Raw genomic sequence first — 20,600 nt, 5'->3', positions numbered from 1 at the left:
ATGAGGAACCAGGTCAGTCTAAGTGTCCTTTCACCTTCTGGTATTGGATAAAGTGGTTCTTCCTTCCCACCCATCTCCCCACACTGTGGCTCCCAACCTGCTCTCCGCTTACCCCCTGAATGAGAAGCTTGTTTATGAACTGGAAGCAAAAAGAGGCAAAGCATTTCATTTCATCTTCTTTTATTTCACAAGCCTTCAATTCAAAAAAATGAACCACAACTAGTAGATCTGACACATTATAATAAGTAAAAATGAACGTGATTTATAAAGGAGAAGAAAAAAACTTTGTACAAAAACATTAAAAATCCAACAGCAAATTGAATTCTTTATAAGTACCAAATATTTCATGCAAAAGGTGAGCGCTACTGGCCAGTTGTAGAAATCCCCTGAACAAAATGGCAACAGCGTCACTATGTGGAAATTATGGCTCTTTCTAAAAATCAAAGACAAAGACTTGGAATGTACTAAGCGGGTCAGAGCCACTAGGCCCTCCTCTATTGAGGTTTCTTCGGATTTAATAAATTAAAAAATAACATTAAAAGAAAGACTCCTGTCCTATTCTGCATATTTTAAAAATGACCAGTCTTCCTTCTTACCTTGGCATCATCATAATTATTGGCAAAGTGTTTTTTCTAAAGTGGACTCACTCACAAACTGCAGCTTGCATCAATAACTTAGTAACATGCATCAACTACTCTAGCACGGCTAACGGGTGGGAGGTGCAAAGGAACTATCAGGTCATTACGAGACAAAGCTAAAAGCATCCATCACTAATGAAGAAATGGAAGCACCATGCTTTAAAAAGGTGGCTAAGGTATGAAAGCACAATTGTGAGGCAATTTATTCCAAGCAAACACACTACACAATGATGACTTCTTTCTATTCACTTTTCTTGGGGAGGAGGAGAGATTCCCTGCCACACGCACACACACACACACGCACACATACACGCACACACAAGTACCGAATAAAAGTGTGGGATCAACAACACAGACATAGAAAGGAAATAATAATTGTTCCTATGAGCCTTTATTCTTGGTTTCTGTTTCCATCTGAGTTCATCCAAGACTAGTAATATTGGAGCGGCCACCAGGAGGTGCAACAATGCGATGCCCAGTGCGACGTGGGTTGTGATCATCTACCTGAGCACCTGTGCAACAGCAATCCAGAAACAAGGTGAGAGTTAATAGCTTCTCTAGACTTTCATTTACTCAGAAATCAATGGCACAAGTAATTGCAAATGCTTAATATGAGCTAAACATCTTTCCCTTTTAAACTGAAAATGAGGCCTGACCCGCACAAATAATGATTTTACAAAGTACACCCCTGTGACATGATGTTCAGGAGATGGCACTCTGAAGAGACAGTGCGCAAACTTTCATCGAACACTGAATCCTACGGTAAGTCTCTGCTGTAACTTTTCCTCAAGGCTAATGGGTATTTGCCCACTGCATTAGTAGAAACATGGGTCCATCTATAGAAAACCAATGTGGATTCCTCTGTGCAGTTGTCTTTGAGCTACACCTGCACACAAGACTGCTGGGAGTGGGCATCCTTCATCCAGACCTGAGCAGGCAGGTGTAGCACTGAAAATGCCAAGAGACATGTACAGCACATCACAAGGCCGCAGTTACTCTGGGCTTCCCCTTACACTGAAAACCTCCTCCTTTCTTCTGCCAGTAAGTCATCAATGCTGGTCCTTACTAAATTACTGATGGATGGATATGTACTAAGCAATTCTCTGCAGTGGACCCTGTTGTTGTTGTTTTTTTAAAGGTTGCTGATACTGATAGTTTGTCACACCTGATAAGCTAAAGTTAGATTGATGGAGGTTCCTGATTGGTGGAGGCTGGTTTTTGGCAGGAGACGATTTAGTGGAAGGTGCTGGAGTTGCATATTTTGGTGTTGCTGGAACTTCATAGACTGGCCCATCATACATTCCTCTGGAGACACCTTGCAATTCTGTTACCTGCATATCACAAACAGAAATGCAATTACATTTCAGTGGCCTGGCACTTGACCCACCCACCTCACGCATTAAGAGCAATGCAAAAATGTATGCAACAGAGCAAAGTTATTGAGTCCCTCTTCCTCCACCATCATTTCCATCTTCTGTTCCCAAAGTGGGGAGGTGTGCACATCGTAAGATTTAGTATTTTCTAAGCATGAGGTCATGCTGGCCACACGACCCGGAAGCTGTACGCCGGCTCCCTCGGCCAATAAAGCGAGATGAGCACCCCAGAGTCATCCACGACTGGACCTAATGGCCAGGGGTCCCTTTGCCTTTACCTAAACACCTAAAAGTGACGTGCCATGTAATCTAAGAAAGGGTTGCCAGCCTAATTGGGCCAGAAGGCCCCTTTGGCATTTTGAAAAGGTGCAGTGGGTGCTAGTCACAAAATGACTGCCATGGGAGCACGGCATAGTACAAAATGGCTGCCACATCTCAAAAAGGACCAGAAAGTGGTGAAAGCCTGCCCCTCTCCCCTATTGCGATTGGTCACAGAGAGAAGCTCTTTCCATCTTCTGCTAAGAAAGGAAGACAGAGGGGGCACTGACAATAATGCCAGTCACTGGGTATGCCAACCTGAAATTCCCTGAGGGCCCACAAATGATCAATGGATCGTTTTCAATAGGTCCCCCATCCCTGTAGAATGACAAAGCTTCAGCCAGCATTCTCATGCTGCAATACCATTTATTTAACTTTTATTCACATGTACAATGGCAAAACCCATGTCTCAAAATGGACTGGAACTGGGCAGTGGATCTCAGGAATGATACAGCCAATGCGTATTTCCTCAGGCACATTGCCCTCTCTGAATTACAGAACTGGAGAAATGGAAGGGACCCCATCTAGTCCAATTCCCTGTAATGCAGAAATCCTGCCCACAGCCATCCCGGGGGGGGGGGGGGGCTCAATCAGCCAGATGAAATGATCCATTGTTCTACAAAAATATATATATTAAAGCATTTGTACATTAAAACATGTTATAGAAATGATTAGCAACAAGAAGTTTGGATATCTATGCAAACCTACCTTATTCCTAATTTTGATGCGTTGATAAAGGTATTCGGGGAAGGGCTTCCGGGGAATGAAACGGCCCATTCCTTTACTTGCATGGAGATTTCCATCTTCAAACACAATCTTCCCTTGGCTAATGACTATGAGGGGAGCACCGTGACATTCCATGCCTTCAAATATATTATATTCAACAGCCTGCAAAGGGGGAGACCAGAACATGCAGCTAATTCCCATTTACTGATAGGCATGAATGATTTATACTACATCAAATTGTAGAAGGTGTTAAACATGATAGTTAATTTTCTTTAATAATCAGGGAGTCAAAACCATTAAAACATCACGTTGTGGTGGCACAAAGCGGCAGCAATGGTGGCAGGTTTCACCAAAGTCTCACCGGAAATCGGCACAGAAGCTGGTGCTGCTTTTCTGCCAGTGGGGGCTGCCTTGGAAGCTTCTGCCATCCAAGGTGGGTGCTTCACCCCACCTGCTTCACCCACCTGCTGCCTGTGTATCTTGGGTGGTAGCAGCACTGACGCCATTCTCTAGACACAATTGGGTGACGCGCACGTGCAGTAAGTAGCAATTCCGCACATGTCCATGGTTGAGGGTATTTTTTGACAGCCTGCCGCAATAGTGCCTTAAGTAGTTCTCAAAAAAAAATTGAAGAGCTTTTCCTCTTACCGACTTATGGCTTTTGGCTGTGATGGTCTTCGCCTTGTCTGGGTCCCAGATTACAATGTCAGCATCCGAACCCACAGCAATTCTACCCTTTCGCGGATAGAGGTTAAAGATTTTGGCTGCATTGGTACTAGTAATGGCAACAAACTGGTTTTCATCCATTTTACCTGAAGACTAAGATAAATTTTCCATGAGTAACGTATCTTAAGAATAGTGGTATATGTGTACATGCTACAAGAGAGATTAGAGGTGGTGGTCAACAAAATTTTACTTAGAGTACATCTAAGTCGCTGGAAGCAAATGTACAAGATCTGCTGTGAAATCACCAGTATTCTTTCCTGCAGCAGATTAAGAGCCACCAGGAATATGTATGCAGATGTAGACAGGTATTAGATTTAGTGGCTCTTCCAGGAATTAGTTCTGGATTTTTTAAAAAAGTTAATTGAGTCTTAAAAAATAATTCTTAACATACCAGCAGATGGCAACTGAAACTAGCAGTTGAGACTTGGAATTCTGAGGGGCAAAATGCCATAAACATTGCATGGCAGGTGGAAGAAGCCTGTTGATTTGCTTAGTTATAGTGGCTCTTGTGGGTAAAATGACTGTTTGGCCCAGTTAGAATAAAAGATGATGAACCTTCTCAATCCGTCCCCTGGACGGTCCAGGAATCAGTGTGTTTTTACATGAGTAGAATGTGTGCTTTTATTTAAAATGATTCTCTGGATTATTTGTGGGGCATAGGAATTCGTTCATTTTTTCTTTCAAAATATAGTCCGGCCCACCACATGATCTGAGGGACGGTGGACCAGCCCACGGCTGAAAAAGGTTGCTGACCCCTGCCCTATACTGTACTTCTGCAAACCTTGGGCTTATCCCAAGCCTGCTGATATTGTGTGTGTGTATGTGTGTGTGTGTGTTGGCAATGCAAGTGACACCACTGACAGAACTGAATTGGGAGTAGAATAATGATAATATCAGCATTTTAACTGAGTCCAGAAGCAGACTGGCTTCTAGTGCCACTGAAGTGAGGTGGCACAAAGCTTCTGTCTCCAAGAAACATTTTGGCAGCCACATTTTGTACAAAAACGAAGTTTCCCGATTGCCTTTAAATGCAGTTTCATCATCATCATTGTAGAGCATTACAGCAGCCCAGGCGGGCGAAATTGTGTGCCCTGAGGCCTTGGTGTGTGAGTGCAAATAAAAGGCCCTGGGTGTTGGCCCGCTGACCCCAGCCCCCTCCAGCTAAGAGTTAGTTTTGGAAATCTCTGGGCAGCTCCGGGTGTGAAGCAGCGGTTGCCTTTGCTTACCACACACTTATCCCAGACCACAGTCATTCTTTCTTCAATTCCATTCACTCCTTCTGGAATCAGAGTGAAGTTGTCCTTTCCAACCGCTTTCTGGGCTGTGTTATAGGTGCAGTGGGCACTTCCAGTCACTTGCAGGTCACCACTGAAGGAACAGAGAGAGGAGACAGAAATATTTGTCAAGGCTGGAGGGAAGGATGTGGGTTGCTTACCATTTGTGTTTCTAGCTATTGGTGCCACATATTCATTCAGGAATGTATATTCTACGGTTAACTACTGCTTTTCAATTCTGTTAACCTCTCCAGTCTCTGCTTCCACATTCACATCAATAATATTCTTCAAAGTATTGTTCTCTGGGTATCTTTCCTAGTGTTTTTCAGGTCTCTGTAACAGCATCAGTAAGGCAAACCAAAGTGAAACTGAAGAGCAAATTTGTTTACAGATTATTATTTTTTTTAAAAAAACTTGACTCTATACAATCATCCCACTAAGGACCTAGTTAGACGTTCCATGGGAGGCCTGTGACCCGTCTGATGACGGACTGATTGATTGATTTGTACTGAAAAGCAGTCACAGAAGACTGCCAGTTTGAGTGGATGGGGGTGAGGCTATTTAATCCTTTTCCTTCCTGTCACTTAAAACCATCCTTTCCGAGCCAATTTTCTTGTCAAAGGGGAAGTGGGTGAGCTGCCTGGGGTAATTCTGAACAAGGAAAGGTTAGGAAGGGAAAGGGCTAAGCAGATTCCCCCCCATGTGGTGGGGGTGTCACATGCATAATGTCTGATTTCACTCTGAGCTAAATACAGTATTTGCTGTTCCCTTACAAACAAGAACAAATTTGACAATAATCAAACCACATCAAAATACTTGTCTATTATTACATGTTACTTCTGCACTTTAGCTCACATCCAAGAGGCTCAAGGACTTCCCTTGGCTGAATTGGTGGTTGACAAGCAGTTCCAATTTAATACCATGCTAAAAGTGAGGTCAAATGATCAGGTGTTGTAGGATCCAGACTCAGAGGCGGTGAGGTCACAAACGCTGCGGCCTTAGCCCAATTTTTGCTCCAATAATGTGTCCCGTCTGTCCCCAGGCTGGCAGTGATTGGTTCCCCGAAAACAAGAGCACCTTGGGGAATGGAAACACACAACTGGTTATACCATCCTTTTAATTTATTTTTTTATTTTATTTATTAAATTTGTATACCACCCTTCATCCGAAGATCACAGGGTGGTTCAAAACATAAAAATGCAAAACGAGATAAAAACAAACCAATCACCCCACCTCCCACAAACACATTTAAAAGGACAGAGTATGTTAATCAACCAAATGACTGATTAAAGAGAAAAGTTTTTGCCCGGTGCCTAAAGATAAGGAAGGAGGGCACCAGGCAAGGCTCCCTGGGGACAGCATTCCACAAACAGGGAGCCACCACAGAAAAGGCATGTTAAAGAAGCGACATTATTTGGTGTCTCAAAGCAATGGATAAAGGTACTTCTGTTTGTATTGGGATGAGAACAGTCCTCTCTCCAGTGTGCTCATTCACGGAATTGCTACTGAAGCAAGTCCAAATAGCCTGATCCTATAGCCTCACCTTTGCCCCAAGAGCCCAGAGTCGCCCAGACAAGGACCCATGTCTAGAAGTCCAACATTTCAGATGCATGATATGAAAGGCTGCATTCTGTACCTTTCTTTCTAGCCAGTGAAATGATGTCAGCTGCACTCTTGCTCATAACCTTGGTGATATACAACGGACAGTTGATGCGACGAGCTATGGTGATGGCTCGGAAAACAGCTTCTGCTTCAAGCTGAAAGAAGGAAACAAATTCAGTAAAAGTAACCTCATCGCTACCTTGCAAAATTTCCACACAGGTATTCCCCAGATTCCAGCCACCTTCCTCTTCTGCTTTATGAACAGTTCCTCATCCCTCAACCCCCTTTCCTATTTTAACACACATACAAACGTATAACCCTTCCTGCTACTTCATGCTTTTGCTTTTTCTCCAAGCAGAATTAATTTTAAGCTATACACATATTTCAGAATACTGCTTACAGAAAAAAAGATTTCTCACCCCTGATCTAAATGGCATGAATGGCTCAAGGTAGTACCTGAAAAAACTCCTACAACTTCAAAGACATTAAAAACTGAATGTAATCAGCTTGCCACATTGCAAGCAACTGCTGTAGGAAGCTATGCTGAAGTGTTCATCACCAGAGCAACACCTTTCTTCTTTAATATTCTCATAGAAGTCAATGGAGCATTTGCAGGCGATCAGCTTCAAGACCACAGCTTAAAATTTTGTTATTAAGGTGTTCTGTATTAAGGCATTATTATCACAGAATCATAAAGTGGTGTGAAGTGCTGATGGATTTCTCTCGGTTTGGTTAGTTCTGCTAGAAAAAAATTGTAGACACTTTAACACATAGCTCCTGCAGCCCTTAGACTGAACTTGAACACAGCTCTCACCTCCTCCGGCCTGCTCAAGGCATGGCCCTCTGGTCCAGTGATGCCCATCCCCAGCATACGCTTTTGTTCCTAAGACAAAAGATGTTGGCCAATAGGTTACAAATATATAAATTGATATGTATCAAAAGTCTCTTGTATACACTGTATTCAGTCATGTCTGTTGGTTAAGGAACGATATTTATTGTTAGCATTTAAATACCATCCAAACAACTATGCATTCTGCGTAGTTTACAGATTTTGGATATTCCAATCTACTTTTACTGCATAATGTTCCTGATTTATAATTTTAACTGCTGCTGTTTGATCTATGTATTGTAGACTATAGGCATGTCTAGAGGATGTGGACCATTTGGATCCCTTCCGATCGGGATTCAGGCTCCACCACAGGACAGAATCCACTCTGGTTGACTGGTCAATGATCTCTGGAAGGTTAGGGACAGAGGTGAAAGCTGTTTCCTGGTTCTGCTGGATCTCTCAGCAGCTTTTGATACCATCAACCATGGTATCCTTCTGGACCAACTAGGAAGGTTGGGAGTGGGGGGGGGCACTGTTACGCAATGGTTCCACTCCTTCCTGGGTCATGTTCAGGAAGTCGCGTGGGGAGATGAGTGCTCAGACCCCTCAACACTCACTTGTGGAGGGCCTCATGACTCCCCCCCCCCTCTCTCATGCTTTGTAACATCTATATGAAACTGCTGGGAAAGGTCATCAGGTGGTTTGGGCTGGGTGTTCACCAATATGCAGGTGACACTCAGCTCTACCTCTCATTTAAATCAGAAACAGTGAAAGTGATGAACCTGGTCCTGTGTGTCTGGAAGTGTCTGGATGATAGATGGCATTAAATGAAATAGACGCCAGTGAAGTATTTCGCGGGAAAAAGAAGGGAAAATACGAAGGAAGCCCTTCTAATATTACAAAACTGTTAACACGGGATTTCTTACGAGGCAAACGTTAGTAAAAAAGGGAGAAAAAGAACAAGAGAGACTGCGGTGTGTTTTACATTAAAGACAGAGACTTTGTTAAAAGGAGAACTGAGCAGCTAAGAGCGCCGGTTCTAAGGAGCAAAAGCAACGCTAATTAGGAGACTCTGAATGCCAACACAACGCCAAAATAATAATAATAATTTTTTAAACATTTTCTAATGGTGGTGTGCCTCGTGATTTTTTTCATAAAACAAGTGTGCCTTTGCCCAAAAAAGGTTGAAAAACACTTCCCTAAAGGACCAGGTGTGCAGCCTTGGGGTCATTTTGGACTCACAGCTCTTCATGGAAGCACAGCTTAATTCTGTGTCCAGGGTGGCTGTCTACCAGCTCCATCTGGTATGGTGGCTGAGACCCTTCCTGCCTGCACACTGTCTCACAGAGTGGGACATGCACCAGTTATTTCCTGCTTGGGACTACAGTAATACCTCGGGTTACGAACGTGATCCGTTCCGGATCGCAGTTCGTAACCCGAATAGTTCGCAAACCGAGCGCGATGGGCGCCGCCATTTTGCGCATGCGCAAAGCGCGATTTTCGCGATTTTGCGCTTTGCGCATGCGCAAATTGCGCAATCGCGCGCGCGCGGCGAAAACACTTCCGGGTTTGCGCAGTTCGTAACCCGAACTGTTCGCAAACCGAGGTGGTCGCAACCCGAGGTACGACTGTACTGCAATGTGTGCTATGTGGGGCTACCTTTGAAGGTGACTCAGAAACTACAGGTAATCCAGAATGCGGTAGTTAGACTGGTGACTTGGAGGGTCACTGGGACCATATAACACCTGTCCTAAAGGATCTACGTTGGCTCCCAGAACATTTCTGAGCACAACTCAAAGTGTTGGTACTGACATTTCAAGCCCTAAATGGCCTCGACCCTGTATAACTGAAGGAGCATCTCCACCCCCATCGTTCAGCCCAGACACTGAGGTCCAGCTCTGAGGGCCTTCTAGTGGTTCCCTCACTGTGAGAAGCAAAGTTACAAGGAACCAGTCAGAAGGCCTTCTCAGTAGTTGTCCCTGCCCTGTGGAATAGCCTCCCATCAGATGTCAAAAGGCAGCCCTCTAAGTCTACAGGGAAGTTTTTAATGTTTAATACAGGGGTCCCCAGACTTACCGTGCGGCGGGCCGGTGCCTGCCGCTCCGACCGCGTGGTGGGCCGGAGGGCAGGGGAGTGCGCGCACAGCGGGCCGGAGGGCGGGGGAGTGCGCGCCCGTGCGCATGCGCACACGCGCCCGTGCGGGGAAAAAATCACCGAAAATCGCTTGTGCGCATGCGTATGGGCCTCCCCTGACCCGGAAGTGCACCAGAAATGACCTCTTCCGGGTCAGGAGAGGCCCATACGCATGCGCACAAAGGATTTTCGGTGATTTTTTGGCGATTTTTTAGATCGCCGCTGCGCCGCGCGCCGTGAGAGCGGGCGGCGGCAGCGGGCGGCGGGGGTCGTCGCGGGCCGGATTGGAAGGCCGATTGGGTCGCATCCGGCCCGGGGGCCGTAGTTTGGGGACCCCTGGTTTAATATTTCATTGTGTTTTTTATATTTTGTTGGAAGCTGCCCATAGTGGCTGGAGCAACCCAGTCATTTGGGCAGCATGTTGTTGTTGTTGTTGTTGTTGTTGTTGTTGTTGTTGTTGTTTGCTTTTAGCTGTTTCTGGCCATGAATAGCACCACAAAAACTCAAAAATAAAATGAAATACATTAAATGTCTGGCAAACTCAGAGGCCCATTCACTTCTTCCACCACAACTAAAATGCATTAGTAATTACAGTACAGTGGAACCTCGGTTTATGAACACCTCGGTTTATGAATTTTCGGTTTACAAACGCCGCGGACCCATCTGGAACAGATTAATCCACTTTCCATTACTTTCAATGGGAAAGTTCGCTTCAGTTTATGAACGCTTCAGTTTATGAACAGACGTCCGGAACCAATTGTGTTCATAAACCGAGGTACCACTGTATTACAAATTCTATATTCTGCCTGAGAGAATTTTGAAAATGTCCACCTGTTCCAAGGCCTCCCTTCTTGACTGTTTCATCAGTTAAGATCTACCTGGTTCTAAGCATGGACATCTAAGGCCAGGTGGCACTTGAATTGGTACCAAAACCAACTGTTTGTCACATAGATCTTCCTGGGGCACTTATGCAATAAAGCAGTGGTCCTCAACCTTGGGCCTCCAGATGTTTTTGGCCTACAACTCCCATGATCCCTAGCTAGCAGGACCAGTGGTCAGGGATGATGGGAACTGTAGTCTCAAAACATCTGGAGGCCCAAGGTTGAGGACCACTGCAATAAAGAACCTCTTTTTGATACTAGCATCATCATCATCATCATCATCATCTGCACCCAGTACAGTACTGAACTTTGTGCCAAATAATAATGTCTGCACGTTTGGGGTACCTTTCTGCAATCACAGCATGGCTTAAACACAGCACAGTGTAAGCAGTCCAGTCCAGAGAAAGGCTAGCATCCATTAAGTCCTGGTGAAGCACACAGTTAAGCACATCTGTCCAATTGATATCAGTAGATTTTTCTATGTTCAAGATTAACGAGAACCAATAAATTACTTTACAGTGGTACCTCTACTTACGAATTTAATGTGTTCCAAACGCACATTCGTAAGTCGAAAAAAATTGTAAGTTGAATCCCATAGGAATGCATCGGGAGAAAAAATTCGTAAGTAGAAGCAACCCTGTATAAAAATTCGTAAGTAGAAAAAATCCTATCTAAACCGCATCCAAGATGGCGGACGGAGCTCCATTCGTAAGAAGAAACATTCGTAAGTAGAGTTATTCGTAAGTAGAGGTACCACTGTACTCTTATTTTAAATTTTCATGGCGCCAAGTAGGGCTCATTTTCAATCACTCCCTGTCACAACCATGACATCCAGCACTCATTACATTTTGTGAGGGCCTGATCACCATTGCTTCATAATGGGGGTCCACACTGCAGTACTAATCTACAACCAAATGAGATGGGTGGATAAGATGGCAAGCATCTGTGCCCAACGAATCTACCTATCAAAGGTATCGGGCAGTTCAAAGAATAAATGTACAAGAAAAGTTCTTCTCACCTGAGCTATCAAATCTCCATTTTCAGCATGGACCATGATTACAGCTCCAAGACTTTTCAGAAAAGTAAAGGCTTCATAGAGCTACATACAGTACCAAGGGAGGGGGGAACAGTCAGCAATGACAGGTTATTGTATATCCCAATTCTTTTATTCCCTTCTTTAAAACACACATGCATACACACATTTCCTTTCATTTTAGGGTAGCACAACAGCCAAAAAAAAGGTAAAACTTTATTTCACTCTGTTTCTTCATCTCGCCCCTTCTCATCAGCAAACTTGCTTAAGTCACTTATGGAAGTAGGAGGTGCCCATTCCCAATTCCCCTCCTGATGCAGATGTACTAAGTGGCGCTAGCAAGAGGAAAACACAGTGCTTGACACCAATGGGGAATTGGTTCCCCCTCCCTGTCTGCTGAAATCCTAAGAATTAACCCCACCCAGATATGCTTTGGAGTAATACATTTAGCACCACATTTACTTTAGCTCTAATTCCACCATGTTCTAGAATCTAGATAAACTTTGTCAATAAAAGTTTGACAGGAACCTGAACATAAAGTAAAAATAAAAATCTGTAGATGCTTTCTGGTTTATGATTTCATGAAGAGCTCACATTTAACTCAGATTCCCACAATTAGAAGGCAAGAACTTCTAAAACGATTCCAAAGCTTTTTATCTTGGAGAAACAAAAACTAAGCCAACTCTTGATTAGATGCTAAATGCATGTATTAAATGTGCGTAATTCTTGTTCTCTAAAGAGCTGGGAGCACAGCACACAGGGAGAGGGGCCCTCACAGCTACACGTTAAATAACAAAAAGTGCACATTAAACATTTACAAGCAGAGGGTGCATTTACAGAGAGGGTTTTCGATACCTTTCATTTCAGAGGAAGGAGAGGGTTACATTTCAACTGGTTACATTTCAACACACACCCATCCCAAACTTAAGCTTAATTCAAAAGCATGGATCTCAATGAGGAGAGCTCCTGGAATTCAGAGATCTCATATGAAAATACACAGATTACCTGGCTGTCGGTCATTTGGTAGAGATCTTTGTAGACCATGTAGACTTGAAAAGAATTAACACCTATTTACAGGGGGGGAAAGTATTCAGAATAAAGCGAATGTGCTTTTTATTTTTTTAGCATTCTGACATAAATATTCATAAATATTCACATATATACCACAAGTTAATACTGTTTATTTTAAACCAGTTTTGATTTATTTTTTATTATTTGTTTAAAATCTTTCTCTGTTACCTCCCATATCATCTCAAAGTTGTATACAGTATTTAAAATATATATCGAACATAAAAACACGGAAAGATAATTCAAATGAAAATATAAGGCAGAGTTAAAAGTAAGATATATTCAGGTCAAGCACCAATGAAAGCCTGGGAGCACAGCTGTCTTTTGGGTTTTTAAAAGACAGGGAAGGTGGATGCACTGTTCAGATGCCGCTACAGAAAATACGATGACAGACGCAAGCATGGCTACTTTTATTTTAAGCTTAATAGTCCAACTAGTTCACTTTCTGCTTGCAAAGTCAAGTCAATGATCAGATCCAGTTAAGAGTGCAAGCTTCTGGCAGAGAACAAAAATGCTTGTTACGTGCAGCTGTCTTTTAAGAAAGTGTTGTCTCCGCTTTTATTTCACAGTTCTTTTTCATGATTCACAAAGTGTTCACTGTATCACAAATGGCCTAGCCCAGGCATGGAGCACCACAAGCCTGCCAGGAGTCCTATTTTGGCCCACGAGTCCTTTCCTCCCTGCAGGGGCAAAGGAAGGAGAACCAGCACCTGTTGCAGGGTGTCTGAGGGTGGGGCAAACCGCCCAGCGGCACATGCGTGTGTGCCGTCCATGCATAGGGCACATGTGCCGCTATGTAGGGCACATGTGCAGCATCATTCAGATCGCTGTCGTGCCTGCGCCACTGGGCAGTTTGCCACTGCCACCACTCGAGCGCCGTACGGCTGTGGTGGTGCGATGGTGGCGGGGCGAGCCCCCACGGGATGCCCTCTTGGCACCCCTCTTAGAGATGGCACCTGGGGTTGACCTTCCTGCGCCACTGCCTCCCTGCCCTACCCACCTGACCCTCGTCTGATGGCAGAAGGTATCAGGTGCATGTCAGGTAAAGCTGTAACTACAAAGGAACAATCCCAACCCTTGCAATGCACTCCCAGGTGTTCCTTTGCAAGTGCGGCTTGTGCTCAGCACTGCTCATATTTGGCTACACCGGCAGGTTAACAATATTAAAAGAAAGGAACCTATGGGATGTTCCTTTTTATTATTGTTGCAGGAAACTATTCATATATGCTAACAATGGAAGAGCTGTCAGACACCAGCCTTAAGAGGATGGTACACTGAGTTATGGAGAGAAGCAGTGTTAAGTGAAAGAACTTGGGTTTTATGAGTGCAACAAGCTATTTGTAAAAAAATACCACGTTTGAGAATGAATGGAATTTTTAAATAAGTTTTTGAAATGCAAAAACTGTATAGCTGGTGATACAAACAGAGAGCACAGAGAGGTGTGTCCAAGGGTACTAAAGGATCCTGCAGGTGTGATCTTTGAGAATTCTTGGAGAACAGGTGAGGTCCCTGAGGACTGGAAGAGGACAAATGTTGTCTTCATCTCCAAAAATGGGGGGGGGGAGAAGATACAGGTAACTAATGACTGGTCAACTTGACATTGATACCAGGAATGTCCTAGAACAGATAATTAAACAGTCTGCAAGAACTTAGAAAAGGATGCTGTGATTACTAAGACCCAGCATGGGTTTCTCAAAAACAGTCATGCCAGAAAAAGAAAATCTCATTCATTTATTTATTTTATAGAATTGCAAGCTTGGTAGATCAGGGGAATGCTATGGATGTTGTGTATCATGATTTCAGTAAGGTTTTTGACCATGTCCCCCCATTTCCCCCCCCTCTTCATCTCACTATTCTGCTAGACTGTTACTAACCTTTATCCTGTACCAGGATATCCAGTTCTTCCCTGATTCCATCATACCAGTTGGTGATATCCACATGGAGAGAGTAATCACAACAGGATTTGGTGTCTGCTGCCTCGTGCCACTTTTCAAAACAGGTTAATAGGCTGGAGCTGGGTTCAGGAAGTACATGGTCAACTGCAATGTGGATGAAGTGTTTGTTAATAGGCAAATAAAGTCCAGTCCACATTTTATCTACAGGTGCAATAGTACATGAAACAAAACAGGTTCTGAAACCTTTTATTTCATTGCCACACTGTTTTTGAAGGGCTCAAACTAGTCGTTTCTCTGTGCAAGGAAGAACTATTTCTATTAACTTAAGTTTCATCTTGCCTATTTATTCCAAAAAGCAGGGCACTGAGCTGACTAAGCCAGTAGGAATAGGTCACCCCCTAAGAAATATGTGCAACCTTGGCCAATGCACACTTAGGAGTAAGCACCAAAGTGGCCCGTGTTGGAAGTAACACCAAGCCATCGGGTTGTTGTTGTTTTTAGCATAACCCCAGCCTGTCTGCATGCCTGAACCCCAGCAGTCACACTAACCATACTATGCTTGAGACAGCAAACTAGGATCATAAATCACCAGTTGTTGTTGTTGTTGTTGTTGTTGTTGTTGTTGTTGTTGTTGTTGTTATGCCCATACTGACATCCTGGCTTGATCATAGCTTGTTGTCTTGCTCTGCCCCTGCTGCCCACCCAACTGCTGAGAATAAAATAGCTTGAAAATGAAGCCACTCTCAATGGCACTTTCACACACTGCTCTCTTCTCTCTTCCTAGAAACAGGCTCCTTTCCCCACCTAGCTCCTCACTGACAAATTCTCTCACCCAGCTTCACTGTTTCGCTCCACTGCAGTCCTTCAATTTTTTTATTTAAATAGACTACATGCATCTAACCATGCTAAAAGAACACCTTTTGCCAATCATTCTCAACAGTTTTGTCTATTTTATTTATTACCTGATTCATATGTTACTTTTTAGGGTGCAACGGCCACTTCAAGACTGTGCCCAAAATGTATGACTTAACAACAACAACAACAACAACAACAACAACAACAACAACAAGGCCTGCTTAAAACTGAACAATAGCCACTAAAGCATTAGAATATTTTTTAAAGCAACAGCAGATAATAAAAAGACAGAAACAAAATGTTTTAGTAGTTTCTTAGATATTTCCAAAGATGTGGTCACTCATACTTTCCAAGGGAGAGCATTCATAACTACAGGGCTACCACTTGAAAGGCCCTGTACCTGGTACCCATCGGACTAATGCAGGGCCTCAGAAGCAGATCTGAAAGCCCAGGAAAGCTCATATAGATGCAGGTGGCCCTTCAGATAACTTGGTACTGAATCACTTAGGGCTCTAAAGGCCAAATCCAGAACTTTAAACCGGGCCCAGAAACAAACAGGCAACTGCAGTAACCTGTGCAGAAGTGGCATAATATGTTCTGAACCCTAGGCCCGTACCAGCCTTCTTGTTGCTATCTTCTGCACCAACTGGTTTCCTAACAGTCTTTAAAAATAGTCCCAGAAGGAGCATACAGGTGAAACTCGGAAAATTAGAATTTCATCGAAAAGTGCATTTATTTCAGTAATACAACTTAAAAGGTGAAACCAATATATGAGACAGATGCATGACATGCAAAGCAAGATATGTCAAGCCTTTATTTGTTGTAATTGTAATTATTTGTCATTAGGCAGGTCAATTATAAATGGAACGTAATTAATGAAATGTAATAGCAATGTTTATTTTTGCATTATTGTTTCTATTTGTTTTATTACTGTGGAATTTCCAAAAGAAAGCATTTGTAAAAATTAAAATTAAAATAAAAAATAAGTTGCATTCCTGAAATAGAAGCACTTTTCGATGATATTCTAATTTTCCGAGTTTCACCTGTATTACAGTGATACAGAGGATGTATCACTGAGCTAAGCTCAAATTTTCTGTACAGGGCCACAAGTAAACCAGCCAAAGCCGGTGTGATCACACACTAAGATGAAATGTAAAGTGTTTTACTGACGTTATGACACTAAAACTGCTAAGTGGGGGTCATACTCAGTTTTGGAGCGTATTGTTAGCAGTATCTTGAGGACAGCCAGCTCTGTTTCTCATTTTCATCTTCTGCAGGTGAGGCAGCGGATGTGCTGAACTGTTGCCTGGTCACAAGGGACTGAATGAGGACCAGTGGGTTGAAGTTTAATCTAGACAAGACTGAGATGCTGCTAGAGGATGGCTCTCCTGTCCAGTTGAGTGGCAATGCAGGATGCTCTAGACAGCGTCCCTCTGGATTACTGCTATGTGCTTTACACAGGGGTGCCTCTGAAGATGATTTGGAAACTAGGCAGCGTCGAATGCACCCACCTGATTGCTAAGAGGTTTAGGGCAAACGGATCACGTGGCACCGGCCCTTGACTCAGCCGCAGGGGCTGCCAGTTCATTTCCAAGCTACATTCAAAGTGGTGATTTAACCTTAAATCTCTATATGGCTCACAGCCCAAATATCTTTTCAAACCCCTCTCATGATTTGAACCTAATCAGACCCTCTGGTTTTTGCCCAGGGCCCTTCTCTGGGTGCTCCTCTCATCATAGCTGTCAAGTTCTCCCCCTTTTAAAGGGAAATTCCCCTATGCTGACTAGGCTTCCTCACAAGAAAAGGGAAAACTTGACAGCTATGCCTCTCATGGAAGTTTGGAAAACTCTCTCCAGTGAGGTCCACTCTGCTCCATCACTTAACTGCTAACTCCATCCCTATGCTAAGTAAAAACTTACCTATTCTCCCAGGCATTCGATGGATAATGATTATTATTATTACTACTACAACTACTACCAGTGGCGACCATTTTCGGCGTTTCCAATTGACTCATGATCACTGATGTGTGGGTCCTTTCAGAGACTCAGAACGGGGAAAGGGGTGGGGCACTCTTATACGCTCTCTGCCAACACATGCGGGGGCTGGGAATGGAACCTCCGTGCAAAATGGTCGCTGCCTGTTTTATTTTGCTGTCTATTAATAGAGTGTTTTTGCTGCTGATTCGATAGATTTCTTTTATAGATTTCCTTCCTTCCTTCCTTCCTTCCCCTTCACCCTATGGTCCCAGGGCAGGTATGGTTACTATTGTACTACATTGTTCTTTTTCAGGGTTTTTTGGCATTCTTTAAGCTTTCAATTTTTTGAAGTCACTTGGAGAGTTACAGTATGTGGTAAGGGACTAATAAATTGAAACAACAACAACAACAACAACAACAACATATCCAGTTAAATATCTCATGTTTTCATTCACCAGCAGTTTGTTTTCCTTCAGTCTAGATAACCCATTTGCACGTATCATTACAGCCACTGAAGCTTCAGCTATTACCATCTTCTATGGGAAGAGGTGTCTGGACTTGCTTGTTTGCTCTCCGGTGCGATATGAAACTAAACCTTTCTCTAATGCTTCTGTGAATGGGAAACATCCTCAGCTTTTCCATTATGAAGTGCTGAGCATTTCCAGTACTTACTGATCATGGTAGTGCCTCCTCCTAGAGCTGCCTTTGTGCCATGATAGAAATCATCAATAGCCACCATGCCTCGAGAGGGCTTCTGCAGGTAAGTATTGACATCGATGCCTCCAGGAATAACCATCAGCCCATTAGTTTCAATGGTCTTCACTCCACCAGGAACAATCAAATTCTCTCCTATTTGTCTGACGAAAAGGAAGAAGGGCTATTTTGGTTCTTTTGTCTAGAAACATTGACAACAATCTTGAAGGTTTCCAATATAAACCTCAACTTCAGTTGAATCGTGTACATATTAGGGTCTAACAAGTGATCATACAACATCCTGCATCCCAATAGATCTCACTGCATTTTGCATGCATTTTGCAATCACAGATCCTGCAAATGAAAGTGTAGCCACAGTGTCTCATGGGCTGGTCTTTACGCTGCTTAGAATTCCTGCAAACTGCTCGTGTCATATACTGTACTGTATGTTTCCTTACACCACAGTGAAGCTATTTCTATGTCCACTACGAGAAAGAATATCACAGCCAGCCCAAACATGGGTTGCAGTTCCAAAATATTCAAATCATAACACAAATGTTGGCAATGGAAGAATGGTGCAAATTGACCGTGCCTTTGTGAAGTTTGAAGAGCTATTTGGGTTGTATAGTTCTTGTGATAATATAATTGATTAAAGTTGTCAGTTGCTTCTTGCAAACCTCTCTCCCACTGTCCCTCTCACACATGCCCCAAATGGGCTCTTATGATACCACAGAAGAATCACAGAATCACAGGATTGTAGAGTTTGAAGGGATCTCGAGGGTCATGTAGTTCAACCCTCTGCAATGCAGGAATCATGAACATTTTAAAGATGTATCAGAAATTAGAATCTAGAGCTAAAGGTAGACCCTGGAACCCCATGGAAACGGTTGCCTGTAGGCAGTGCTACAGTGAAACAAGAGCTATGCAGATGTGGGTTGCCTGAACAATCTTCAGGCATGCCAATTAAACATTTAGAGATGTGCAGGCCTGTCTTAGCCATAGAGGCTAGTGGCGCGGGGAACCACGGCGCCGGGCACTGGAGGGCGCTGGAGGGTGCCAGGGAAGAGGTCCAGGGGCCATGGCTTGGTAGGGGATGTGTGGGGGCGCCGGGCACGGCCAGCAAAACTCCCACCAAGGCCACTGGGGCACCCTGCCGCGCTCGTCTCCTTTGCCGGCTGCTCGCCTGTAGCGCTGCATTGACCGCCGGCCGAACCGCAGCATGGTGCGCCTTCTCTCCGGGGGAGGCAAGCGGGACTCCGCCTCCTACCGGCCCCTTGCTGACGCTACTGCGCGGACAGAGCTCCCCCAGCTGCACCGTCAGCCGACGCCCGCCCGGGGAGCCTGGCAGGCAGGCAGTGGTGGACTCGCCACCCCTGGCGGGGTCCCAGTCAGCCGCTGCGCCGCACCGCCTCCCTTCCTGCTGCAGGCGGTGGCGGCTGCACAAAGCCAGCAGGCAGCGGCGACCTGTCGTGGCGGGCGCTGTCGCTCTCGCTCAGCCGGGGCCAAAGGGGGCTGCGCTTGCCCTGTGGAGCCACTTCCCTCGGCCATCGTCGCATGCCTCTCCTAAGTGACTCGCTGGCTAACCCAGCTCCTTGCAGCCACTGGGCAGCAGCGAGAGTGCCGGCAGCGGCCCCAATGGTGCCCTCCGCTCCAGGCTAAATTTTGGGAAGGGAGGGCGCGCCAGAGGGACCTTTGCACCAGGGGGCTGGATGTAGTTAAGACGGGCCTGGAGATGTGGTTCCCGATTGGTGGCCTGCGAACCTCAGGGATTCCGTGTAACCCACCCAGGGAGCCTGTGGCACCATTCACATAACAAAAACTGCCATAGAGGTATCAAAAATTTATAAAGGAGGGGGCTTGAAAAACATTGAGTGCACAGTACTTAGCTAATTGTGAACCACTGATTTAGAGAACAAAGAAATGAAATTTCATTTATCTTATCTAACAGAATTTATATACTGCTTGATTTTAAGGAAACATCTAAAAGGTTTACAAGAATCCAGCTCAGTCATTCCACACACATGAAAAACTCTCCACATTATTTTGAGCATCACTGCATCACTGCGGTTTACATAAAAATTGGGTCAATATCAAAAACTGCAAATTTTGCTAAGTGGAAGGCTAGTTTGGCTGGAGATCTCACACTAAAGCACTAAAGGATTTTATCTGGAAAAAAATCATTCTGAAAAGTTTTCTAGAAAATTACACTAATCTGCAGAAACGAAACAAAACAGTTTTGCATCAGAAAATTTACTGGTGCCTTAGAGGGTGATTTAATTTAGTATGTTTATTTGTTTCTGTTCACTAACAACCTTGAAGCTTCCAAGCTTGCCTAAGACTGTATCTGCAACTGGCATTATTTACTAATGAACATATGAAACGGAAAACTTTCCACAGAATCCAGGACTGTGGCTTGTATCACTCCAGACACCCCATGAGCTGCAACCAAAACTCATTTTTGGGTTTACTGCTCATCCTTTACCTGGAGCAAGACAAACTATGAGCCTCAATTCAGACAACAACCTAAACAAATCATGGCTTAGCTCCCAGTGGTGCAGCAGGAGCAGCAGCAAAGGCCTT

General features: G+C 44.2%; 1 protein-coding gene across 2 annotated transcripts in view; it reads right to left on the bottom strand.

The window, feature by feature from the left end:
• Positions 1-163: 163 nt before the first annotated feature.
• Positions 164-20,600, bottom strand: part of CRMP1 (collapsin response mediator protein 1) — a 40,204-nt gene continuing 19,767 nt past the window's right edge. For both annotated transcript variants that reach the window (XM_035112043.3, XM_088660843.1), the window contains exons 3-14: positions 18,000-18,184; positions 14,476-14,640; positions 12,539-12,600; positions 11,519-11,599; positions 7,472-7,540; positions 6,692-6,812; positions 5,976-6,132; positions 5,008-5,149; positions 3,704-3,874; positions 3,038-3,217; positions 1,804-1,969; positions 164-1,150 (exon numbers count right to left, since the gene is read on the bottom strand). In XM_035112043.3, coding sequence (XP_034967934.3) covers positions 1,059-1,150; positions 1,804-1,969; positions 3,038-3,217; positions 3,704-3,874; positions 5,008-5,149; positions 5,976-6,132; positions 6,692-6,812; positions 7,472-7,540; positions 11,519-11,599; positions 12,539-12,600; positions 14,476-14,640; positions 18,000-18,184 — 1,591 coding nt within the window. In that variant the 3' untranslated portion in view covers positions 164-1,058. The remainder of the gene's footprint in view (positions 1,151-1,803; positions 1,970-3,037; positions 3,218-3,703; positions 3,875-5,007; positions 5,150-5,975; positions 6,133-6,691; positions 6,813-7,471; positions 7,541-11,518; positions 11,600-12,538; positions 12,601-14,475; positions 14,641-17,999; positions 18,185-20,600) is intronic.

This window comes from Zootoca vivipara, chromosome Z1 (genome assembly GCF_965207765.1).
Source record: "Zootoca vivipara chromosome Z1, rZooViv2.hap1.1, whole genome shotgun sequence".
In the NCBI taxonomy this organism is placed as follows: Eukaryota; Metazoa; Chordata; class Lepidosauria; order Squamata; family Lacertidae; genus Zootoca; species Zootoca vivipara.
Note: the sequence above shows the minus strand (reverse complement) of the source record. Positions and strands in the feature narration are given on the sequence as shown.